The sequence below is a fragment of the Choloepus didactylus genome, chromosome 2, assembly GCF_015220235.1.
Source record: "Choloepus didactylus isolate mChoDid1 chromosome 2, mChoDid1.pri, whole genome shotgun sequence".
Lineage (NCBI taxonomy): Eukaryota > Metazoa > Chordata > Mammalia > Pilosa > Megalonychidae > Choloepus > Choloepus didactylus.
In genome coordinates this window covers 63,994,549-64,021,666 of record NC_051308.1, presented here as the reverse complement: position 1 = coordinate 64,021,666, position 27,118 = coordinate 63,994,549, and the positions used below count along the sequence as shown (strand labels likewise).

Here is a 27,118-nt window from a genome sequence, read left to right as displayed (position 1 = left end):
GTGCTAGAAACATTGCAGTAATAATTGTTCTAAGGCAAATTTAAAAAAAAATCAAGGTTTGCTCTCCTAAGCCTGAAAATATAGAGGTTTTTGAATAAGACCCAGACATTAATTCACTTTCAAAGAGAAGCAGGGTATAAAGTTAGATGAAGTGACTTTAGGTTAAAAGAGAAGGTTTCAAACACATGGACTCAAGGCATCATTCAGCTGATCTAACTGGCTGAGGAAGGACCTCATCGGTCCTGAGGAGATTTTTTTATAAAAATTAGTACTTCATAATAATTTCAGAGCCAGTTCAGTCTTTTGTAATCGCAGAGAATCATGCAAATATCTATCAAGCTATGAATTTAAATAGTTGTGAAATGCTGATAAGGTATTTTAAAATGATATTGCGCAAACTCTGTGAACTTTGATATTTGTCAAAGAAAATCACTAAACTAGCTTCACTGTAGCGCACTGAAATTGAGCTACACTCTTTATCTGTCAAGGGAAGCAGAATTCAAAACAAAACACAACTGGAATATATTTATTTATATACCATTGTGATTTACTAACATGCTTCTCCTAATCAACATCTTTCTAGTCCTGTGGACTTCAGGTGTTGGGGGACAAGGTAAGTTGAAGAAAAGCTTGAATATTCAATCTCTCTTTCAAATATGGTTTTATGCATTGTCTTTTTTATGCATCTAATTTTTTGTAGAAACAATGTGTGGGTATATTTTAATTCTGAGATCATTATCTTTATCATTATCATCATCATCCCATAGGAAATATTGTCTCACAGTCATCTAAGGAAAAATGTAAATAAAATGTGTTCTTTCTGTTTTCAGAGTCCCAAAGTATGAAAAGTCACCAAATTCTGATTATGGAAAAATATTAAAACATGAAAAATCAGAATATACTTACCATGACATGGCACTGCAATCCCATATATGCTCATGAAAGCTCAGCTGAAAAACAAGGCAGGAAAAGCTGGATTCTGTTCCTGTAATGTTTGTAGAAGTATTATTTGTCATACAATTAGTATCTTCAAATTTTAAATACCCCTTATAAATCACTCTAAATTTAATATTTCTACAAACTTAGCAGAAATTTAAAAATATATGTTTTAATAAAAAGTATTCTTAACTTTACCATGTAAAAACAGTGAACTATTATTTTATTTTTTGGAGGCTATCAACAAATGTTGTAAGCCAAAGAGAATTTCACATCACTTCTATTGTTAAAAATATAATATCTCCTTTAAAGTATTTTTTAAATTTTACTATCATAGTTTATGCTCAATTCAATCCTTTTCTATTTATTGCAAATTAAACCTTTACTTATTAAATAGTATGCATAAGTGGAAGAATCACTGTGTTTTACTGTTTCTTTTCCAGTAAGAATTTAATTTACTACTTTGCTTCATATTATTTTTTGGATCTTATATAAGGGTATTTGGTGAATTCCCTTCCACTGACATAAGGAAAAAATATTAGAAGTAAACATTGTGTTCTACCCTTTTAAAAGTTAAAAATAATATTTTTACAGATTTAAACCTTTTCTGCTCCATCTTAATATTGAATTGTAATCAGTAGATTATAATCAGCTGATGGGAAAAATAAAAACAATTATTTCCTGTGAAATACTATGCAGTTTCAATCACAAGTAGTCTAATTCTTCAGTTAGTTTGTATCAAGGAATCAGTTCTTATTTCATGCCCATTGAAAAAGTGTGGGGATGTGTACATTGATAGACTTTTCTTTCTGTATGTAACTTATATGTTAAATAGCCCAGATATCTGTTAGTGATGGTATCTTTAAAAGATTTCTACATAAGCGAAATAGCAGAGGAAGGAGTATGATATGCAAAAGTGGTTATGCAGAATTTAGAAAAATTCTTAGTCAAAGCCTACATCCAAGTTACAAACCAGGCTTCTGCAGCATGTTCAAAGAAGCACTTCCTAAAAGTAGTTCCTTGAGTTAAGCATCCTATAAATTTATTCTGCATTTGTGTTTACAAGTCTATTAAGAGAGCTTTCAAAAGCAAAGGAAGAAAAGAGCAAATATATAAGATCACTTTTGTGCATGTAAAAGCATGTACATTATTCACAAGTAAAGTATTTATTATAGTTTATTATGCTTCATTCTACAGCAATGAAATTGGAAAAGAAAGAGAAAGAAAAAAAGGAAGGGAGGGAGGAAGGAAAGAAAGGAGAGAGGGAGAAAGAAAAAAAGAGAGAAAGGAAAGAAAGAACACACATGCTACCTTATGACAACTATAATTCTATGGGGGAAAACATGTAAACAAATATAATACGACAGGCATAAAAAGTCATGATATATATATGGACAAGGTTTTATTAGAATTCATAGATAAGATAATTTGCTTTCAACTCAAAGTGGGTGGTTGAATAAAGGATACAACATAGAGAAGTTGACATCATGACAACTCTGTGCTTTGTCTGACCTATAAAGGCTCTCAGTAAATATTTGTTGAATGTTATTGAATGACTTTTTGAAAGATAGGTAGAATAGGGACAAGAGGATAATGGATGATATTATTCTGGGTACTAGAAACAAGAAGAGCAAAACAGAGAGATACGAATGTGTAACAATTTATGAAGCACTCAAGTATTCCAACTTTAAAACAGGACATTTGATCAGAGTAATGGGAGTAATGGGGACTAATACTGTAAACCCATTCTTAATATATGAGTGTCTCTTTGCCTGCATCCTTGCCAACATTTTCTAACACGCATTTTTAGATAGTTAGATAAATAAATTGTGATTCCACAATACCCCGTATTACCTGAATTATTAGTTTAAGTTACTGTACATTATCTCTGGAAAAATGAAGAGAAATTTGCCTGTTTGACTAGTTCATCAGCAGGAATTTTGTATGCAGTACTTTTTTAAAGTGGAAAATAGTTCTTTATGAATCATCAGTGCTATTTAGCAGAAATGGCTCCAGCTAAGAAATAAACTTAAATATTTTTTTCAAAAGCTGTGTAAAGAGTAATATATATTTTATAATACATTCATATACTATGTATTATTTACAAAATATGTTGTGTATTTATTTGTTTATATGAAAATTATTTTCATTTATATTCATTTATCCTTTATTATATACTGCATATATATTTAAATATTTATTTACATATTTAACTGTTTATATTTTATTTATTTATTATATACAGCATTCTGTTTCTATAGGGACAATGATAATTCTAAATTTTTTTCATATTTTCCCACCATGATATATTTACAAGTAATCATACATAAACCCATACATACATACATATTTCTTTTTCATCAGAATCTAGTTGTAAACATACCTTGGATTTTTTGTTTGGGGTGATTTTTATTTGGGGTGATTTTTTTATTTGCTTTATGCTTCTTTGTTCATTCTAAATTTTTTTCACTGAAAATACATTTATAATCATAAAAATGACTAATGATATAAAAATCTTACCGATGTAATATCTTGGCTGGATTGAGGGGATCAGATATGCCTGATATTTCTGGTGGAACAACTCATGATAGGCAAAAGAAGGAAGAGAGGAAGGGAATAAATGGAGAATTAAATTCAGCACTCTCATCCCAACAACATATATCTTAGATCAGTGAGGCCTACTTGATAAAACTACTCTTACCTTCTACATTAATTTTTTAGTTGTTCTCTATTGTTTGTTATCTTGTTGGAGATACTTCAAAAGAGTGTACACTTCATTTGACTCCAAAAATTGTTAATAGCATCTCTTTGACAATGACCTATTTAGATATTTTTGTGCTCTTCGTTATAAATACTTCTCTGTTTTTTAATCACTAATAGCAAAAGTGTAATGGGTTAAATAATGAATGAAATGCATCAATGATATCATTGAACTTGAAGTTATTTATTTTTATTGCATATTATTATTTGTTTTGTTTTGTTTTCCCAAGAGAAACTTTGTGAATTTCCTGAAATAAAACATGGAAACCTATATGATGAAAACAGTTACAAACCATTATTTCCAGTTCCTGTGGGAAATTTTTTCTATTATTCCTGTGAATGTAGTTTTATTTCTTCTTCAAAACTCTATTGGACTCGCATAACATGCACGGAGGAAGGATGGTCACCAACACCAAAGTGTCTCAGTGAGTAAAGGCCTCAATCATTATTTGGATGATTTATTCAGTGAATGGAGGGTCACAGCACCTTGACACAGTCACAGAGGTGGGGACTGGAGGAGACAACAAAGATGAGGGATGTTGTCCTTTTCTGAGGAGCCTTTTATGAAAACTAAATGACAAATAAAGATATGAACTTTGGGGAAACATGTAAATGTGCTCTACAAACAGAAATATTTAAATTTTACAAATGGTCAACAACTTTGACAGTTCATAGCTCTTTTCCAATATTTCTAATATTTCCTATAACATCATTTTACAAAATGTTTCATTAAATATGGAATCTGTTTTGAAGTAAACCATAACATTTCTATTTCAAAGAGAAATTTTAGCTTACTATTTTAACTACATTGAAATTTTCTATTAATCTTGTCTTTGTCCCTTAAATATTCATCTATGGCAGGGTTTCTCAACTCTGACAGTATTGGCATTTTGGACCAGATAATTCTTTGTTGTGGGACACTGTCTTGTGCACAGCAGGAACGTTAACCTCTACCCAGTAACCCTACCCAAGTTGCATCAACCAACAGTGTCTCCAGACATTGCCAAATGTCTCTGTAGGACAAAATTGCCCCAGTTGAGGACACTGGTCTATATTAATTCTTCAGTGAGTAGAGAGCAGGTCGAAAATGACAGCAGAATCCAGAAAGATGAAAACAGAGGGAGGAAGACCAGACAAACTCTCAAAGGAAAGAAAAGTGCCCATCTTCTGTGAAGAGTAACTGATGAGAGTAAATACGAAATCAAAACATAAACTGAAATATTAACAATTTTGAACTATCTGGAATAGCTTTTGAATGCAAAACAGTTTCATTTAACTAATGGGTAATAGCATTGACTATTACTTTTCCTCTTCTTATATGTATATGGTAGCATAAATTAAAGTTTATTTTTGAAATTTATTTTATACTGCTTTGTGATTTGAATCTCGACATTCCTTTTGAATATTTCAAAGTTCAAATGTAATTTCCCATTTTGAATACATACAAGTTTGTCTTTTGCATCTTTAGAACAGTGCTTTTTCCCTTGGGTGGAAAATGGTCATTCTGAATCTTCAGGACAAACATCCCTGGAAGGCACCACTGTACAAATTACGTGTGATACAGGCTACAACCTTCAAAATAATAAGAGCGCCATTTTGTGTACAGAAGGTGGCTGGTCCTCTCCTCCCAAATGCAGACCCATCAGTAAGTAAATATATATTTTATGATTTAAAAAAAATCTACTAAATATATGTACCCCCTTGTTTTTCTTGCCATAGTTACCTTTTTTGATTTATAGTTCTAAATGTGTTTTACTGCATATGCAAATTTCTGGATGATAGTTGCAGTTTAATTTGCCTATCTATGTAAATGAAATATAGGTAATAATGGGAATTAATAGTCAAAAATGATGATAAGCTTTAAGACAATAACTAATATTTAAGTAAAACCTACTAAATGTTAACTTGAGATTATGAAAATTCAATTAAAATCCTACAATTATAAAATTAAGTTTTGAACAGAAAATAATATAATAACCATTAAAATATCACATTTAAGGCATTTATGTAATATTTATTTTGTTGATAGTAAATTTGAACAATTTACAGTTATCAATAAGCAATTATTGCTAACTGCAACATTATAAGATACATGTTCTTTTTGAAAGTTAGATTTTGTACATTATTTTGAATATAAAAGACAATTTTTAAAGGAATCCAGGTTATGATTGATTATATATTACATCTGAACTCTGGAGTTTTCTTATGATTTTTACATAAAATGGTTGCTGGTATCCTTCAAAGTAAACACAAAAGTTTTCTCTTTTCACATCTAAATAAGAACTAAAATTCAAGTAATCTGCAAACAAAAGTGATAAAAAGAAAAAATAACCACTTGGAAATCAATAATGATATTCCTGTCAGTAAGAATTAGGATCTAATGTGAACAAATTATGCTTAAAGTTCAAATTTGTCATATTCAGAAAGCAAATATATATATATATATATATATACACATATATATCCATCCCAAGGACAAGAAAGGATTTTTCAGCAGAAAAAATCACCTGGCTAAGGTAGTCAAAGGCAGTAAGAAAATATGGTGAGCTGATATAAGATTGATTTTAATTTTGTGGCAAGAATGAATAATCTGGTATTGCATTTATCTACCTCTCTTTAGTTATTATAATTTAACTTTTATGAAGCTTGAATGAATCTGTGTAGTGAGAAAACAAAGCTAAAATTTTTCAGCTTTGACAAAAGATGGTTTGATCATGTGAAGCTCGTTATGATGCATCAGATTTATAAAAATTTGTGAGAATTGGTTCAAAAGCATTGCAGAATTTTACAGAAATGTTTGTCTAATGATTAAAGCAGTCTAAATTGCTGAAAAATAATGAACTTACTAAGATGGAATGTCAAGGAAAAAATCAGAAAAATCAGGTGAAATGAAGCTGGAGGAAGATATTAAGGAAATCATACATTTAATATGTTTTATTATAAAATATAATATATATTTCATATTATCCCTCAAGTATTACAATTTAAATATTTAATTTAAGTGGTATAATGTGATGACTTGAATCCAGTTTGAAGATACTTGGAAAAATAGAAAATTCATTTGTTTGGGTCAAGAATATTTATTGGCAAAGGAATAAATTAGAGTAATTTTAATGGCTAAATCTCATTGGTTCAGAAATTTAATAATTCCAAACATTCAAGGCTATATTTAAAAATTATTCCAAAAGCATATGTGCAACACACAGATTTTTATTAATTGCTTAGTTTTGTATTCTTAACACATTTTAAGAAGATATACAGATCTGTTTCAATTAACTTCATTAGTATTTTAAATTTTATTTTAGTGTTTTCAAGCTATAAATTGTGTTCCCAGATATCTTTAGAACCAAAAAGAAATATGTCTACATTAACAACTTGAGATAGCACAGCTATATAGCATCCACATAGGTCATGTAATATTTGGGAATCTTTTAGTACCAAATGAGTTTTCCTAACTTTTGTTAAATGAAATATGCAATTGATTCCATATCTGAAAAGATCAGTGGTATAATTGGTATAAGGCCCAGTGGGATCCAGGGGCTTCAAGTATGTTATAATTGTTCCATTGTTCTCTCCATCTTTTGGACAAGCCCTCTTCATTTTGTGAACATGATAACCACTGCCAGCATGACTCGCATCTTAGAAAATCAGCATACCCAAGTAAGAGAATAATTCCATCTCTGGAAACTCCTTAGGGAAATAACCTTGGATGACAATGATTGGTGCTCTGTGGATCATATCTTCATTCCTGTGTGAATATACCCAAAGAGATAAAGTTTTTGATGGGCCAAGTTGGATACAAATCACATTGACTACTTATTTCATAGGAGAATGACTCAGAATTCTAGACAAGTTAAAGAAACAAATTATTTCTTAAGTAATTATTAAAAGTTAGGATTTGTGCTTACTTTATGAAAAAGTATTTAACTGTTAGATAAATTTTGCTTCTAATCAAATTATCATGCCAATTTTTCCTAACATTTTATTATGAGAATTTTCAAACATTCGGTAAAATTCAAGGAATTTTACAGTAAGCATTTGTCTACCCACAAACTAAATTATACCAGTAACATACTTCTATTCATTTCATCTCATTTCTATCTATCCCTCCTTCTGTCCATTCATTAACCCATCTTAGTTTTTGACATGTTTCAAAGTAAATTGCAGACCTCTATGATATCTCCTATATATTTCATCATGTATATCATTAACTGTAGTTCAATGTTTGCTCACAGTTTTTTCTTTAATATACAATTTATATACAATGAAACACAGAAATCTTAAGTGGACAGCCACCGAATTTTGACACATGCACACAACTGTGTAACCCAAAACCCATCAAGTAATAGAACACAATCATTACTACAGAAAGTTGCCCCATAGCAACCCTCCTAAGGCAGCCACTGCTCTGAATTTTTCCACCTTAGATTAGATTTGCCTGTTTTAAACTTCATATAAATGAAATAATGAAATAGGTACTCTTCAGGTAAGTCTTTTATTCAGCATAGTATTTTTTGAGATTCATCCATGTCATTGCATAAATTAGCAGGTCACTTCCTTTTATTGCTGAGTAGCATTCCATTGTATGTATATACCACAATTTTTTCATCCATTCTTCTATTGCTAGGCATATGACTGTTTCCAATTTCAAGCTATAATGAATATAGCTGTAAAATCCTTGATCAAGAATATATGTTTTTTATGGGTATATGTTTACATTACACTTGAGTAAAATGCTTAGGAATGGAATTGCTGGATTATAAGGTAAATTATATGTTTAGTTTTATAAGAAATTGAAAGATATTTTTTCAAGGTAAATGTACACTTTATACTCTCCCCAACAACGTTTCAGAGTTTTGCTTGCTACACACCCTCACCAACATGTGGTGTTACCAGTGCCAGCCCTTGTTTAAACCTGCCCAGACAAGAGTGGTAGCTGCTTTTGTTTCAAACTGCCCCAGACAGGGGTGGTGACTGTGGAGATATAAGGATGCTAAGCTTACTCAGGGCTACATGGGACAGTTAATTTAATGGCTGCATTTGCTGGGCAGCCCAAAAAAGCTCAGCTTTGGGGAGCTGTGCAAGAAGGTCTTGGCACCCCCTTGTGGGTCACTAGTCCTGTTTCTGCTAGGAATGACTGATTTGGGGAAGTTCTCTCCCACATGCCCCTCCAGGCAAAAGCAGATTGAGACAACCAAAAGAGTGTAATAAACTATAGGTGAACGTGGAAGTCTGGAGCAAAGTCTTGCCTGCTTCAAACACCTGGGAGAGGGAGATGTGTCTCCTGAGAAACAGATGGAACAACCAAACTCCTGTAAGCAGGGAAATTCCAAAACAACTAACAAGCAAAAGCCTAGGAAAAGACACGAGACTAGACAGACAGGGAAAACCCTGCATACTGCATTCACCTTGGGCAGATCTTCCTGAAGCTAATTATGAAATCAAGAAACAGACATCTCAGGGAATAAATCCCAGAGTTAACATTTTAAAATATTAAAATGTAGATTGTGTAACAAATGGCAAACAAACAAACAAAACAGCAAATGATGGCCCAGCCACAAGAGGATAAAAATCCACCAACAAAGAAGACAGAATGTGGACATACTGAACAAAACCCTTAAAGAATTATCTAAAGATGCTCAAGGAGATGAAAGAAAATACAGAGAGAGAGCTAAAAGATATTGAGAAAACGAGTGAGCAGTATGAGAATTTTAGCAAAGAGATATAAATTTTTGAAAGGAACCAAAAAGAACTACTAGAATTGAAGACCACAATAACTGAAATGAAAAATGCCCAGAAGGGATCAAGAGCAGATTGGAACTGGCAAAAGATAAATCAGTGAACTCAAATAAGACATTTGAGATGAGTCAGGCTGAGGAGCAAAAAGGAAAAAGAATTATAAGAGGTAAAAATAGCTCAGGAGACTTCTAGGACAGTATGAAGCATTCCCATATACTATGGGAATCCCAGAAGGAAAAGAAAGAGGCAGAAAGAAGGTGCAAATAAATAATGGCAGAGAATTTCCCAAACTGAGCAAAAGATGTGAATATGCACATCCAAGAAGCCCAGAGAACACCAAACAAGGTAAACATGAAGAAAAATACTCGTATATTGATCACACTGTCAAATGCAAAGGATGAATAGAGAGTCCTGAAGGTGCAAAGGCAAAGCAATGTGTTATGGACAGCAAGTCCCAATTAGATTGAGTGTTGATTTTTTTCATCAGAAACCATGGAGGCAAATAGGCAGTGGTTTGAAATAGTTAAAATTCTGAAAGAGAACAATGACCAACCAAGAATTTTATATACAGTGAGATTTTCTTTCAAAAGTGAAGGGAAGATTAAGACATTCACAAACAAGCAAAAGCTGAAGCAGTTTATTACCACCACTAGACCTGTCTACAAGCAACACTAAAGGGGGATCCCCAGTCTGAAAGGAAAGGATACCAGACAGTGATCCAAAACAGCATAAAGAAGTAAAGATCTGCAGTAAGGGTAACTGTTTGGGTAATTATAAATACTAAAATCATTGTATTATATTGTTTGGAATGTAACTCCACTTCTTACTTCCCTTAGATGTTAAAATGAAAATGCATAAAAAGTAATCATAGATCTATGATTATGGACACATAATGTACAAAGGTATAAGGGACAACAAGTACAAAAAAAAGGTGGGAGAATGGAGGGGTATAAGAAAAGTATATGTGCATGCTATTGAAGTTAAGCTGCTATCAAACCAAATATGATTGTTATATATATATATATATATATATATATATATATATATATATATTTAATGTTTAACCTCATGATGACCACAAGGAGAACAGATGAAAAACCTATCCAGAGATAAAAGTTTTACACTATTTACAAAATATGGTAAAACACACAAAAAATCAAACAAATATAAAAGGAGACATTAACTGAAGAATTGAGGGATGAAAAAGTTATAAAACATACAAAGGCTAAAGAGTAAAATGGCAGAAGATGCTCCTGCATTATTAGTAGTGACTTTAAATGTAAATGGATTACACTCACCAATGACCTAACTATATGCTCTCTGCAAGATACTCATTTAAATTCAAAGACACATGTAGGTTGAAAGTGAAAAGATGGAAAAAATATATATACCATGCAGGTAGGAACCAAGAGAGAGCAAGGGTAGTGTGCTGGTTTGAATGTATTACGTACCCCAGAAAAGCCTATGTTCTTTTAATCCATTCTTCTGGGGACAGACCTATTGTTGGGTGGGACCTTTTGATTAAGTTGTTTCCATGGAAATGTGACCCAGTCCAATTAAAGTGGGTCTTAATCCACTTTCTAGAGTCCTTTATGAGAGGATAAAAGAAAGATGAATTCAGAGATCTCAGGGAAGCTAAGACCAAAGTCCAGAGATATTTTGGAGAAAGCCACAGAAAGCAAAAGCTAAACCCATAAGAGAAAGACCCACAGACATCAGCCATGTGCCTTCCTATGTGACAGAGGAAACACAAGTACCATCAGTCTTTCTTCAGGGAAGGTATTACCCTTTTGATACCTTAACTGGGACATTTTCATGGCCTTAGAACTGTAAATTGTGAACCTCCATTATAAAAGCCAATCCATTCCTGGTATATTGCACACCAGCAGTTTTAGCAAACTGAAACAGGTAGTTATACTCATAACATATAAAATAGACTTTAAGTAAAAAACAGTTATGTGGGCAAAGACAGTCATTATATACTGTTAAAGTGAGCAATTCAACAAGAAAATGTAATAATCAGAAATATATATGCACCTAACAGCAGAGCCCCAAAATACATGAAGCAAATATTGACAGATTTGAAGGGAGAAACTGATGTTAGGAAAATTTAATACATCACTTTCAATAATGGATAACTATCTAGACAGACTATCAATAAGGAAATATAAGACTTGAATAATACTCTAAACCAACTAGACCTTGGAGATATATATAGAACACTTCACCCAACAACAACAGAACACACAATTCTTCTCAAGTGCACATGGATCTTTCTCCAAGATAGACAATATATTAGGTCACAAAACAAGCCTCAATAAATTAACAAATATTGAAATCATACAATGCATATTCTCCAACCACAACAGAATGAATCAAGAAATCAAGGAGAGGGGAAAATAGAAAAATCACAAATATGTGGAAATTAAACAATTCATTCTTAATCAACCAATGGGTTAAAGAGAAAATCACAGACAAAGTCCGAATTTATCTTGAGATGAATGAAATTGAAAATACAAAATACTGAAACTTATGGGATGCCGCAAAGGCAGTGCTGAGAGGGAAATGTAGAGCTCTAAATCCTTACATTAAAAAAGAAGAAAGATTTGGAATCAGAAACCTAACCTCAAACCTAGAAGAACTAGGAAAAGAAGAGCAAACTAAACTTAAAGGGAGCAGAAAGAAGGAAATAAAGATTACAGCACAGATAAATGAAATAGGAAACAAAAAAATAATAGAATCAACAAACCAAAAATTGGTTATTTGAAAATATCAATATAATTAACAAACCATTAGCTAGACTGAGTAAGAACAAAATAGAGAAAGGGTACAAATAATGAAAATCATAATTGAAAGGGGGACATTAATACTGACCCCACTGAAATAAAAAGGACTATAAGAGGATACTATGAACAACTATATGCCAATAAATTAGATAATCTAGAAGAAATGGACAAATTCTTAGGAACACACAAACTGCCTTCATCAACTCAAGAAGAAATGGAAAATCTCAAGAAAACAATTACTAGTAAAGAGAGTGAATAAGTAATCAAAACCTTCACAACAAAGAAAAGCCCAGGACCAGATAGCTTCACAGGGAGATTTCACCAAACATTCCAAAAAGAATTAATACCAATGCTGCTCAAACTCTTCAAAAAAATTGAAGAGGAAGGAACACTCTAATTCCTCTATGATACCAACATTACCCTCATACCAAATCTGATAAAGATACCACAAGAAAAGAAAACTACAAAACAATATCTCTTATGAATATAGATGCAAAAATCATCAACCAAATATAGCAATCTGAATCCAAAAACATATTAAAAGAATTATACACCATGGCAGTGGGATTTATCCCAGTAAGCAAGGTTGGCTCAACATAAGAAAATCAATTAATATAATACACCACATTAACAGAAGGAAGGGGGAAAAAACACATGTTCTAGGAATAGAAGGAAACTTCCTTGATATGATATAGGGCATATCTGAAAAGACCACAGCTAACATCCCTCTTAATGGTGAAAGACAGAAAGATTTTTCTCTAAGATCAGGAAGAAGACAGTTATGCCCACTGTCACCATTGTTATTCAACACTGTACTGGAAGTTCTTGCCAGAGCAATTAGACAGGAAAAAATCAGGTATCCAAATTGGGAAGGAAGTAAAACTTTCCCTCTTTGCAGATGACATGATCCTGAACATAGAAAATCTTTTAAAATACACACAAAAAAAGTTATTAGAGCTAATAAATGAATTCAGCAAAGTGGTGGGGTACAAGATCAACACCCCAGAATATGTAGTGATTGTATATACAAGCAATGAACAACAATAAGAAGAAATCAAGAAAAATATTCCACTCACAAAAGCAATGAAAGTAATCAAATATCTAGTAATAAATCTAACCAAAGAAGTAAAAGACTTGTAAACAGAAAACTACAAAATGTTACTAAAATAAATCAAAGACCTAAATAAATGGAAGGACACTCTATGTCCATGGATTAGAAGATTAAATATCATTAAGATATCATTCTTAACTAAAGCAATTTATAGATTCAATGAAATATCAATAAAAATCCCCAAAATCTTCTTCATAGAAATGGAAAATCCAATTTTCAAATTTTACATGGAAGGGTAAGGGGACCAGAATACCTAAAGCCATTCTTGAAAAAGAAGAATGAAGTCAGAAGACTTAAATTCCAAATCTTGAAACATATCACAAAGCCACAGTAATCAAAACAGTATGGTACTGGCACAAGGACAGTCAAAGAACAATGGAATCAAATTGAGAGCTCAGAAATCAACCCTCACCTTTATGGCCAACAGATTTTTGATGAGTGGGCAAAGAACACTCATTTGGGAAATCTTGAATTTTGAGCCTCTTTTGGGAACACCAGATCTCCATTTTCAAAAAAAAAAAAAAAAAAGGACCTCTACCTCACCACACCTTGTACTAAAATCAACCGAAGATGCATGTATCAAAGAACTAAATATAAGAACCTGAACTATCAAACTTCTAGAAGAAAATGTAGGGAAGCTTTTTCAAGAGTTTTGTGTTGTGCAGTGGTTTCTTAGACTTTACACCCAAAGTACAAGCAATAAAAGAAAAAAATATATACATGGGACCTCACTAAAATTAGAAACATCTTTGCCTCAAAGGACTTTATCATGAAAATAAAGCAACAACTTATGCAATGGGAGAAAATATTTGGAAACCACATATATGATAAAGATTTAATATCCAGAATATTAATATCCTCAATTTAACAACAAAAAGACAACCTAATTTAAAAACGGGCAAAAATCTTGAGTAGACCTCTTTCCAAGAGGTTATACAAATGGCCATGACGCACCTGAAAAGATGCTCCTCATCATTAGTTATCAGGGAAATGTAAATGAAAACCATGATGAGATACCATTTAACAACCATTAGAACAGGTGTTATTAAAAATGAAAAATCACAAGTGTTGGAAAAGATGTGTAGAAATAGGAACACTCATTCATTGTTGATGGAAATGTAAAATGATGTAGCCATTTTGGAAGACAGTTTGGCTGTTCCTCAGAAATTTAAGTTCAGAATTACCATATGTCCCAGCAATCCCACTACTAGTTATATACCCAAAAGTACTGAAAGCATGTACTCAAACTGATATTTGCACACCAATGTTCATACAGGAATTATTCACAATTGCCAAAAGATGGAAGCAATTCAAGTTTCCAATAAGCAATGAATGGATAAATAAAATGTGGTCTATACATACAATAGAATATTATTCAGCTATAAAAAGTGAATGGAGTCTTGATACATATGACAATGTGTATGGACCTTGAAGACATAAAGTTGAGTGAAATAAGCCAGACACAAAAGGACAAATATTGTATGATCTCACTGGTTTGAAATAATTTGAATAAGCAAACTCATAGAGTCAGAATCTAGAGTAAAGGTTACCTGGGGACAGATGAGATAAAGAATGGGAAGTTAAGGCTTAAAATGTACAGTTCCGATTTTGAATGATGGAAATGTTTTGGTAATAGATGATGGTAGTAGCAGTACAACATTGTGAATGTAATTAACAGCACTGAAACATATGTATGAATTTGATTTGAGTGGGAAATGTTAGCTTGTATATATGGTAACAGAATAAAAATTATAAAGTCCATGGAAGTATACTACAGAAACAGTGAATCATAAGTCAAACCATGGACTATAGTTAATAGTACAATTATAAAAATGTGCTATCATCAATTGTAAGAAATGTTCCACACCAATGAAGGGTGTTAATAATAGGATGGTATATGTGAATCCTGTATTTTATGCATGATTGTTTTGTAAGCCCACAATTTCTCTAATAAAGGAAAAAAATAAAGGAAGTTCAAAAGACTCCCAACACAATAAACTCAAAGAAAGCCACAATGAGACATGTCATTATTAAACTTCTGGAATTAAAAGCAAAGAAATAATCTTGAAAGCATCAAGAGAGAAATGAAGTATTACCAATAGGGGAACAACAACTCAAAAAAGTGTAGATTTCTCATCAGAAACAATTTAGGTCAGAAGGAAATGGTACAGCATTTTTCAAGTGTTGTCATCCCAGAATTCTAACAATAGTAAAATACAGATATTCTTGGATAAAGAAATACTGAGAGAATCCATTGCACTAAAGTCTGTATTAAAGGAATTTGCTAAAAGATTTTCTTGCTGCCAAAGGAAATATCAGAAGAAAAAGTGGAAAATAAGGAAGGAATAAAGAGCAAAAGAAACATTAAATATCTTAGTAAATATAATGGGCCATTACTCTCCTCTTGAGTTTTTAAATTACATTTGACAGTTGAAAGCAAAAGTTAAAAGTCTGAGTTTTAAATGCATATAAAGGTAATATTTTAAGCAATTATGTCATAAAAACGGGGGTAAAGAGACTTAAATGGTAGTAAGGTTTTTATATTCCACTTGAATTGATAAATATTGATTTTAATGAATCTAGCAAGTTAACTATGAATACTGTAATCACTCTAGCAATCAAAGAAAACTAAGCAAAACTAAAAGAGAAAGATATTTAAAGACACTATAAACACATTAAAATGAAATATCAATGGAAAAAGCTAATTCAAGAAATCCAAAATAAGTCAGGAAAAGGAAAACAGAGGAATGAAAAATTTAGAGAACAAATGAAACAAATAACAAAATGGCAGTCCAAAATCCTAGATATTAGTTATCCTATCAAATGTTAATTGTCTGCATGTACAACTAAAAGACAGAGATTTTCAGAATGGCTAAAAATCACCCAGCCATCTGCTGTCTACAAGAAATTCACTTTAAATATGATGATATAGGTAGGGTAAAATCAAAATAATGGAAAACATATAACATGCAAACATTAATCGGAGGCAGTCTGGAATGGCTGTATTAGTATCAAACAAAAAAGACTTCAGAGCAAAGAAATTATCATGGATAAAGAAAGACTTTACATAATAATAACAAGTCAACTCACCAAGAAAACATAACAAGCCTAATTGTATTTGCACCAAAAAACAGAGATTCAAAATGCTTGAAGCAAAAGCTGATATAACTGAAAATATAAATACACAAATCTAAATCATGGAACTGGAAGACAGAAAATCAGCAAGGATTTAGAAAAACAACAACACCGTAAAACAATGGGTTTAACTGACATTTTCAGAACTCTTTACCACTACCCACAGCATATATCAAAGAGACCATATCCTAGGTCATAAATTAAATGTTTAAAACTTTTAAAGAATAAAAACTTGCAAAGCATATTCTCTGACCCTAGTGAAATTAAATAAAAATCAGTAACAGAAAGTTAATGGAAAATCTCCAAACACTTAGACAACACACTTCTAAATAATTCATGGGTCAATGAGAAAAATATCAAGGGAAATTAGAAATATTTTTAATCGATTGAAAATGAAAGTGAAAATAAAACATCAAAATCTGTGAGGTGTAACTAAAGTAGTGCTTAAAGGGATATTTATAGCACTAAATACTTATATTTGAAAAGAAGCTGGTTCTCTAAGAGATAATCTGAGGTTCCAATTTAAGAAACTAAAAAAGAAGAGCAAAATAAACCTAAAGTAAGTAGAGTTGTAAATAGTAAAAAGACACAAAAATTTAAGAACTTGAAAACATAAAAACAATAAAAGACAATGTAATCGATAGCTGTTGCTTTTTTAAAAAGCCAATCAAATTGATAAAACTGAAGTAAATCAAAGAACAAGAGAGGAGACATGGGATTATCAATATCAGGAAGGAAACAGAGGATTTCTCTACAGACCCTAGAGACATCACCATGAACAACTCTATTTCCATAACTTGAAAACATAGATGAAATGAACCAATCCTTAAAACAACATAAGCAACCAAAAGTCACCCAAAATGAAATAATCTAAAAGTCATACAATTATTAAAGAAACTGTATTCACAGTGAAAAGCCTTCCAAAAGAAAAATCTCCAAGACCCTACTGATTTCACCGGCAAATTTTACCAAACATTAAAAGAGAAAATGACACCAATTTTACAAAACTTTCTCCAAAAAATAAAAGTAGAGAGAACACTAATTATTATATGAAGCCAGGATCATCCTGATATGAAAACCACACAAAGACATACCAAAAGGAAAAATAGGGAAAGAAAATAAATCTACAAACCAGTATCCCTTATGAACTTGGAAACAAATATCCTCAGCAAATTATTAGCAAATTGTTCATATATAAAGAAAAATAAACCATGTACAGGTGAGGTTTTACTCCAAGACTGGTTCAATATTCAAAAATCAATTTGAATTTAATCCACCATATTAACAGTCTAAAGAAGAAAAAGCACATAACCCTATCAGGTGATTTAGAAAAAGCATTTCTTAAAAATTCAACATCCATTCATGATAAAAAACAAAAAACTCTCAGCAAACTAGTAATACAACAGAAAACTCAATCTGTTAAAGCACATCTACAAAAACGTGCAGCTATCATCATACTTAATGGTAAAGCTCCGAATGCTTTCCCTGAAAATTAATGAGGCAGGAATATCTGCTTTTAACAATGTTACTCAGAAAAGTATTCAAAGTCCAAGCCAGTTCAATAACCCTTAGGCAAAGAGAAAAGTGCATACAAGTTGTAAAGGAAGACATAAAACTGTTTTTATTCACAAGTAACTAGATTGTCTACACAGAAAATCCCAAAATATTTACAAAAAAAAAAAATTATTGAGCTAGTAAGTAGGTTTAGCAATGTTACAAGATATATGGTCAACACTGCAAAATAAACTGTATTACCATTTATTAGCAATGAACAATTGGAAACCAAAATTAAAAACATTTATGATGGCTCCAAAAATCAATACATACTTGGTTACAAATCTAAAAACACACTGACAAGATTCATATGCTGAAAATTGCAAAACAGATAAATGAAGTATCCTAACACATTACTGAATTAGAAGACTCAAAACAGTAGATATCCATTTTCCCCCAGTTGATCTATAATTCCTATCAAAATCCCAGCAAGAGTTTTTGTATGTATAAGCTGACTCTAAAATGTATATGGAAAGGCAAAGGAACTAGTACTCCATTTTGATAAAGAATAAAGTTGGAGGAATCATACTACTCAATTTTAAGTCTTAATTATGTGACTACACTAATGAAGGCAATGTAAAATTAGTGGAGATATAGGCACATAAATCAATGGATTATATAGAGCATCCAAAAATATAACCATGCAAATACTCTCAATTGAATTCTGAAAAGTATGCAAACCCAATTGAATAGGAGGGTTGTCTTTTTCACAAATACTGTTGGGGCAATTGTACATCTTTAGCCATAAACTTAATTTCAACTTACTCCTCATACCTTATACAAAAATTAACTCCAAACTGATTCTACATCCAAATGTAAAACATAAAATTAGAAAACCTCTAGAAGAAAACAGGAGAAAATCTTTATGACCTAGGGTTTGGTGAAGTTCTTACAGGACACCAAAAGGATGGTCCATGGAAGTAAGAATTGATAAATAAGACTTCATCAAAATTTTTTAAATTTGCTCTATGAAAGACACTTTTATGAGAATGAAAGATAAGTTATAGACTGGAAAAACATTTTCAAATCATATATCTAACATAGGACTTATATACAGAAGTATAAAGAACACTCTAAATGCAAATAAAACAATCCAATTAATAAATGGGCCAAAGGCATGAACAGACCCTATATCAAAGATGGTATATAATGGAACTTCACACACATTATAAAATGATAAGATACCACTACACACCTGTTAGAATGACAAAGGTGTGTGTGTGTGTGTGTGTGTGTGTGTGTATATATATATGTTATATAATATGCATATATATATATATATATATATATATATATATTTGTTATATAATATATATAAACAAAAATATATTTTTTGACCTGGTAATAGCAGGTACTGGTGAGCGCACAAAAATTGGATCTCTCACATATTGCAGGGTGGAATGCAAAATAGGACAGCTACTCTGGAAAATGTTTAGACAGTTTCTTATAATGTTAAACATTTATTTTACATATGATATATAACTCCTGGTTATTTACCCTAGAGCAAGAGTTGGCAAATTACAGCTCATGAGCTGGCAGCCTGTTTTTGCAAATGAGTATTGAAACAGAACCACACACATTTATTCATATGTTACCCATGGCTCTTTTTGTGCCAAAACAGCAAAATTTAGTAGTTGTGATAAAGGCAATATGGTTCACAACCCTAAAATATTTGCCATCTAACCCTTTAAGGAAAAGTGTGCCAACATCTGTCCTAGAAAAATAAAAAACTTATGTGTATACAAAAATCTATACATGAATTTTTATAGTAATTTTATGTTTAATAGCCCCAAAATGGAGACAACCCAAAGGACATTAGAAGGATGAAAGGATAAGCAAACTGTGATACCACCATACAATGGAACACTATTCAGCAATAAAAAGTAATGAACTATTGAAATCCGCAGCAACTTGGCTAGATCTCAAGGGTATTATGCTGAGTGAAAAATTCAATCTTGAAAGATTATAAAATTTTAGTGATAGAGAACAGATAAGTAGTTGCTAGATATGAGAGGTGAGGTGATGACGTGTCTATAAAAGGATAGCACAGGGGAGTTTTTTGGAATGATGGAACATTTCTGCATCCTGACTGATTGTAATGGGGCTAATATGAATACATGTGATATAATTAATATAACTATATGTGCACATGCATACACACACACGAAAGAAGCATGTGCATGGGGAAAAGGGTAAAATCTGAAGAAGGTTGTGACTATAGTTAGTAGTATTGTAAAAATGTCAATTTCCTTATCTTGGTTATTGTACTATGGCCACAAAAGATGTTATCAGTGGGAAAGTTAGGCAAAGAGTACATGGGAATCCTCTGTACAGTTTGGCAACTTTTCTGACTCTAAGATTATTTCAAAACAAAAAGTTTAAAAAAAATGTTATGGGCTAGCGCTGATCTTTACAACACTCTTGGGGATGAAGATATTCAATACTCAGTGCATTATAAGCAATTTCAGCGATTATTCTTTGGGACACTTAAATCCATCCCGAGGTTTGCCAGTAGTAACTTCTGCAAGCTGGTTCCTGTTTGTGTTGAATGCTACAATTTGTAGTTTAACGCTTCCTTATTTTCTGACACAACAAATCATCTGAGATTTACATTAACTTTCTCTGCCCTGAGCTGAAATCCTCTTTTCTTCAAAGGTCCCTGGTTCTTAGTTACCTACTTTCATGTGAAACACATAAAACAGCAATCATTTCTATGTTCAGGAATGATGTTGGTGAGGAATTCAGACAAGGTATAGCCACTGTATAAGGTTTGAAAAGGTATGGGTGACTCAAACAGCTGGGAGTTGGAATCAGCCGGGAGACTTCTGTACTCAATGCCTGATACTGACGCCTGGAAAGCATGTGGCTTCTCCACGTGGATTGAGCATCTCACACAGTGGCAGCCAGCTTCCAAGATAGGGTGTCAGGGAAATAGCATTCCAAGATATCAAGACAAAAGTGTCTAAAATCATGCAGAGTCATTTCTACTGTATTGTATTGGTCACAGGCAAAACACTAAAATCAGCATACATGTCTAAGAGGAGAAAAATTGACTCTAGCTATTGATGGGATGGTGGCAAGTTTACGCTGCAGAAGAGTACATAAGATGGAAGAGAGTGTAGTGACCATCTTTGGAAAATAAAATCTGCCACAATAAAACTTCATTTATTTAGACAAAGGCTTTTTCTAACCTGTTTTTTTTTAAATCAGTTATAGTTGGCTACTTTGTTGATTTGTTGCTAAAATATTCCACAATCCAGGCATAGTCTCCTGAAATAATAGAAAAGGAACTAGAAAAAGAAAAGGGAAATCTGAGTTTTCAAATTACACTCAAGAAATGCACAACAGAAAGCTAGATAATCATTTTTGAGTGCTGGATTGAAAAAAAAAAAAAAGGAAAACTTGTAAGATTCAAAGTACTCAGGCCAACTAAAATCAGGCATTAGTCGATTTATTGAAAAGGCACTTCCATATTGAAAGGTCCAAAAAATGAGGAGGAGCCAACAAAAGAGACTTAGATGGTGAAGCTTATGAGACGCAAAGGAAACCAGGAAAACACGGTGTCCCAAAACCATGTGAGGTGTATCAAAATGGAAGGACTGATCACCCATGATAAATTTTGCTGAGTATTTGATTTTGATCAATGGATTTTTGACTAAATGGAAGGCATTGGTTTCAGTGTAGTGGTGAGAATGAAAAATAAATTGAGGCAGTGATTAAAGAGAAACTTTGCAGTGATCTTTTTTATAAAAAGCAAAAAATGGGGGATGACTGGAGAAAGATGTGAGTTCTGTGGATGCTTTTTGGAGTTGTTTTTTAATTCTTTCAAGATGGGAGAATTTTACTATGTTTGCATATTGGTGGAAGTTAGTTAGAAAAATGGAGAAATTAATGACATAGTTGAGAAAGGATAATTGAAAGAGAAGATTGCTTACCTAGAAAGAGGGGTTAAAATCTGGGGCAGAAGTTAAGCAGTTTTAATTAGATCAGAGCAGGTGTCTTCATCCCATGTAATAAAGAACACAGGGATAAGATGCATTTGATTGTTAGGTTTCTTATTGATAATATGAGGTAGTTTTATTATTATTGCTTCTATATATAAATGAACTATTAAATGAAGTTTTTAACATAGCAGAGAGTTGGAGTTAGTGGTTAAGGAGAGAGATAATATAGTAGGAGAGGGAAAAGACCAAGCAGTGGTAAAGTCCCTTTTGGGTTTAATAATTAATTTAAAGTGAGACCAGTCAGGACTGTCACATCTGTTTTTCTTATAGTCACATTCTGATGCTCCAGTCCAGGGACAGGGTAGGCAGAGAATTTATCTGAAGAAGATTGAGGTTTTCCAAGACTTGAGCTACAGACGGAAAGAAAGGCATTGGAACTGAGAGTGTATGCAAAGGGAGTAATTACAGTGATGAACCATGGAATCTTTTGGGTACAGAAGAGAGAAGAAACAAAGGCAGTAAGAACAGTGCAAAAGTGACAGGGTCATTGGATTGTTGGGGCATATTTAGTAGTGCAAGTGAGCTGAAAAAATGGTAGAAAATGATATATATGTAATGATTAAAATTAAGATACTGTAAGTAGTATAATATTTGGAATGAGAAAATCTAGATAGAACAGGATCATTAGTAGCTCAGTATGGTTGTGAGTGGGGAAGAGCAGAGACCATAGTCTGAATGAAAACATTGTTGATTCTTGCTTCATTATTTGTTAAATGATATCCCATTTTCTATTCTCCACTCTTTAGCCAGAGTGTTATTTGTAACTCACAACTTGATTATGTCACTGTTCTGCTTAAATTGCTTCATTGGTTTTAATATTAATTTCCAATTACTCAGCATTATTCACACAAGCCCTCATTTTCTTGACCTCTTCAAACTCATCTTCTGCAGCTTTCACTGCCTCTTGACTCCATATATATTGTTCTACTTTTAATTCCCACACATACTAGGATCTTTTCTAGCTCATGATCTTGCTCAAGATGTGCCTTTAGCCTGGAAGGATCTGAAAGCCTACCTTTGAAAGATGAATTGCACTCCCCCTTTAGGTCTTAATTTATACAGTACTCTCTCAAGCAAAGTTCCTTTATCCTCTAAAAGTGGTATAGGTTCCTCTTTTATGTAACTCCACAATTCAACCTTGAATTGTGCAAAAAGTGGTTAAGTCCAACACTGCATTACAACTCTTCTACTAAGAAAAATTAGGTACAGATAGCATGTTCTGACCTGAAAAAAACATCCATAATATATTTTTTAAATTTTTAAAGTAGGTCATAATGAACATTATCCAATTTTTATGAAAATATAAATGTACAAGTTTTCAGAAATATTTCATATATCTCAAAGAATAATAACAGGGAGCAGACCATGCAAACTTTACCTTGGAGAATTTTGTATTGTTTTTCAAGGAGAAAACATAACAAAAATATTTTATTGATTTTGTTTTAAAAATAACAATCAAGAAAAGGTGTCTAAAGACCCAATACATAGTGCAGTGTGTTATTAAGGAGAGTATGGTGCTTTCTCACTAGCTGAATTTTCTTCTCAACACTTTTTTCTGGCATTATTCATACAATATTAATATTTTGATCTATACCCTGCAAGCCTCTGAGATTTATCACCAAATATGTTATGTGTGTTTTATTTTAGGGTGAAAGGAGGAACTCTAAAATTTGTTGCTTTCAGACTGTATAAATGAAATTCTGTAATAAACCATTTAAGAATTATGGATATAATATTTGGTGCTTTATTTTTATTTACTGCTTCCATTTTACCTATGCTCTGATTTTCCCTCTCAACAAATCAAATGATATTTTTCAGAATCTGCAGATAAGTGTGGACCCCCTCCAACTATTAACAATGGAGATATTACATCCTTCTTGTTAAAAGAATATCCCCTAGGAGCAACAGTTGAGTACCGTTGCCAGTCTTTCTATGAACTCTGGGGCTCCAGATATGTAACATGTAGAGATGGAGAATGGTCAGAAACACCAAGATGCTTAGGTAAGTTCTTAATTTATAATTATTAGCATCTCCATAAAGATTTTTCAAAGAGAGAGTTTGGTATATAGTAGTCAAGGCAAGATATTCTGAAGCAATATAAAATTCTCCACTTAAAAACCTGAAAAGTACATCATGTAGAACACTAAGCTGGAGGTCCTTGGCAAGTCTTTTCTTGATAATATCTCTTATATGCATTTGTCATAAAAACTTGCAAGGATAGGAGACAAGATGGGAAACCCAGCCAGCTTTCAAACCACTGCCATTACTTCTTTCTCTCACCCTAGTATCCCAATAAATATAATCAGGAACTTCCAGGAATATCATTCCAAACTCAGTCCCCAAATTTTGGTAATTTGTCACATTTGATGGAAATCTTTAAAAGAAATCTACCCCTTATTAAACGTTAGGGAATAACAGACTTTTTTTTTTTAACTTTAAACTGTAAGCTTGAAGAGATAAAGTCAAGGAATAGGGTTTAAAATAGAAATGGCCAAATATGAGCAACATTTCCTATCAGTAGCTACTAGCCAGAGATGTTGTTGTCTCTTGTTCAAACACTCTTTGAATAGGATAAAGTCAATAGTTCCTCATAGCCATGTGACTCCTTTCCTCTCTGACTCTGCTGGTTTCACTTTTGCATTAACAAATATTACTTGTGGAAATTGTTGTCCTGAATGTGTCTCAAGCCTTAATCATTGTCACTCATACCTGTCTCCACAACTTGGGTTATAACAATAATAGTCTGCAGATTGAATTCAGGCAGTAGCATTACAGATAGAGACACATTTGTATTTCTAAGTCCAAATAGGCCAGAAATGTCACCTGAATATATTGGATTGGATTAAAAGGTTATAGGTTCCAGATAAGAGTCTAAATTTCAAGTTTGGATGACTGTGTATACAGAAATGCCATTGGCTAAGGTATGTAACTCAGCAAAATAATTGTTAAATAGTCCAATAATGAAAAATAGGCACTCTGGGGAGTGGAGATAGGTGGGGTGAGACTTAAATTGTATCCAAAAGAATGTTTAATATGTGGAGAAACATAACATTCAGGAAGTACATGCTAGGTAGGATGTCAACACTTTGAAAACACTCCATATTTCTGTGGCTATTTTAGGATTAAGGAGTGAAACTTTCCCCTGGAACAGTAGATTCAAGTAAGAATGTTCAGGAATATAAGTTTGGAGAAGTAGAACGAGGGCAAGCTTGTAGACATTGTTAAATAATCCCTAAATGCAATGTGGAGCTCTTAAAGGATTTGATGTTGGTGATGACATGTTGTGTTGTAACAGTAGTAGTCTAGTAACAGTGTGTAAAATGTGTTAGAATAAGGAAGTTATATAATATTGGAATTTTGTTTAAGATTTTACCAAAGACAAGGTGGCCTATATTGTGATTCAAGAAAATTTGGCTCAAATGAAAAAAAGAAGAGTCAACACACACCTTTGAATATTCCTTAATAGTTTAAGAAAGAAAAATTAATAAAGTCCTTAAAATGTAAGATATCTACACCCATTAGAAAAATCTACAAAGAGCTGTTTTATCAGAAAAGAAACAAATATGATCAATAAACAAATAATCTCCCCTAAATACCCTCCACTAAAGAAAAATATCACTGAAGGGTCACTTTTCAACTATTAGACTGGCAAAACAAGAAAAAGTTTTGTAATAATAGTTTGAGGCAAACTTTAAGAAACAGGTGGTCATACACTCAGTAAATTGATAAATGGGACAAACCTCTTTGAAAGCACTTGAGAATACCTACATAAATGTAAAAAGCATATATCCTCTTATTTTAAAATTCTATGTTGGGAAACTAAGTTACAAATATATGCACACATATAAATGAAATTTTAGAAAAAGACATTTCCTGCTATATTAAAGCAAACGGAAACTATCTAAGGTCTATTGTTAACTTCTGATAGAGGTAATAATATTATCCTGATTCCAAGTTGAGTGATTAATTTATTCAAGCCCACACAGCTAGCACATGTTCAAGTAGGATTCAAACCTAGTTCACGTGCTTACCCATTAATTTATGTTACTCTCTTTACTGTGGAAAGCCCGAAAAGAGTGAAGGTGATCCTTAAAATATGATCAGATATCAGGGGTAAGACAGTGCCTGGACTTCCTGAGTTATGTGGGATGCTTCTTAGAGTTTTTGGAAAATATAAAACCACATATAAATTATCTATATTATATATATTTTGTGTGTAATAGAGCTAAATGTCTTCTGGACAGAGAATAAACTAGAAAGAGTTGAATTTTAATAAAATATTGGTTGTTAAAAAGTTTAAGACTCTCTATATACTCTTTCAGCAGTATAGTTCTAAAAGCAGGATATATAAATAATGTATTTTAACTAGTAATAAAACATTAACCAACTTAGTGTGTACATTGTTGACTAGTAATTTGAAAGTAGATTCTGAATGGGGCAAGAATGGTGAATATGCATGATCCTAAAATGATATTTTACATAACCCTATTTGATATGTAGGCTTTAATTTCATACTAAAATAGCAGGAATAGCACAGGCTCTGGATTAAAACTGTCAGGTCTATAGTCATCTCTTAGACTTGATAAAAATCTTCACCTTGGGTAAGTTTCACTTAATTTTATGCCTCAATTTCATCATTTGTAACTTCAAGATAATTAAACATGATTTAATAGAGGAGTTTTGAGATTTAAATGAGAAAAATAGTGTAAGGACAAGCCTTGGAATTGCTAATTAAATATTAGTTATTGCTGTATTTTATTTAGTCCCAAAATATTCATTAGAATGCAATTTTAGGAGACTATGAAAAGTTGCATTAGAGTGATTAATTAATTGACTGTGTTTATTTTTCTTATTTCAGATGCATGTGTAATATCTGAAGCAAACATGAACGAAAATAATATAAAGTTAAGATGGATATCTCAAAGAAAACTTTATGTAAAAACAGGAGATATTGTTGAATTTGAATGCAATTTTGGATATGAGAAAAAGACATCAAGACAATCATTTCGAGCAACTTGTAGGGAAGGGAAGCTGGAGTATCCCAGATGTGAATAAAATAAGCATGTTTATCCTGAATGTGCATATTTAAAGTA

The 27,118-nt window shown here is 32.3% G+C and overlaps 1 protein-coding gene across 1 annotated transcript; it reads left to right on the top strand.

Moving 5' to 3' along the window:
• The first annotated feature begins 437 nt into the window (after window positions 1–437).
• Window positions 438–27,118, top strand: LOC119526191 (complement factor H-related protein 2-like). The gene is made up of 5 exons (XM_037825117.1): window positions 438–613; window positions 3,927–4,121; window positions 5,165–5,341; window positions 23,844–24,026; window positions 26,884–27,118. Exons 1-5 carry the CDS (start codon window positions 556–558, stop codon window positions 27,078–27,080), a joined length of 810 nt encoding a protein of 269 aa, XP_037681045.1. The 5' UTR covers window positions 438–555; the 3' UTR covers window positions 27,081–27,118.

Bases quoted from the DNA above. Each gene is read 5' to 3' on its own strand.
- LOC119526191 (XM_037825117.1), top strand. From the start codon at position 556: ATGCTTCTCCTAATCAACATCTTTCTAGTCCTGTGGACTTCAGGTGTT. The intron at 614-3,926 runs GTAAGTTGAAGA...TGTTTTCCCAAG, and splicing joins TTCAGGTGTTGGGGGACAAG to AGAAACTTTGTGAATTTCCT. The intron at 4,122-5,164 runs GTGAGTAAAGGC...TTGCATCTTTAG, and splicing joins ACCAACACCAAAGTGTCTCA to AACAGTGCTTTTTCCCTTGG.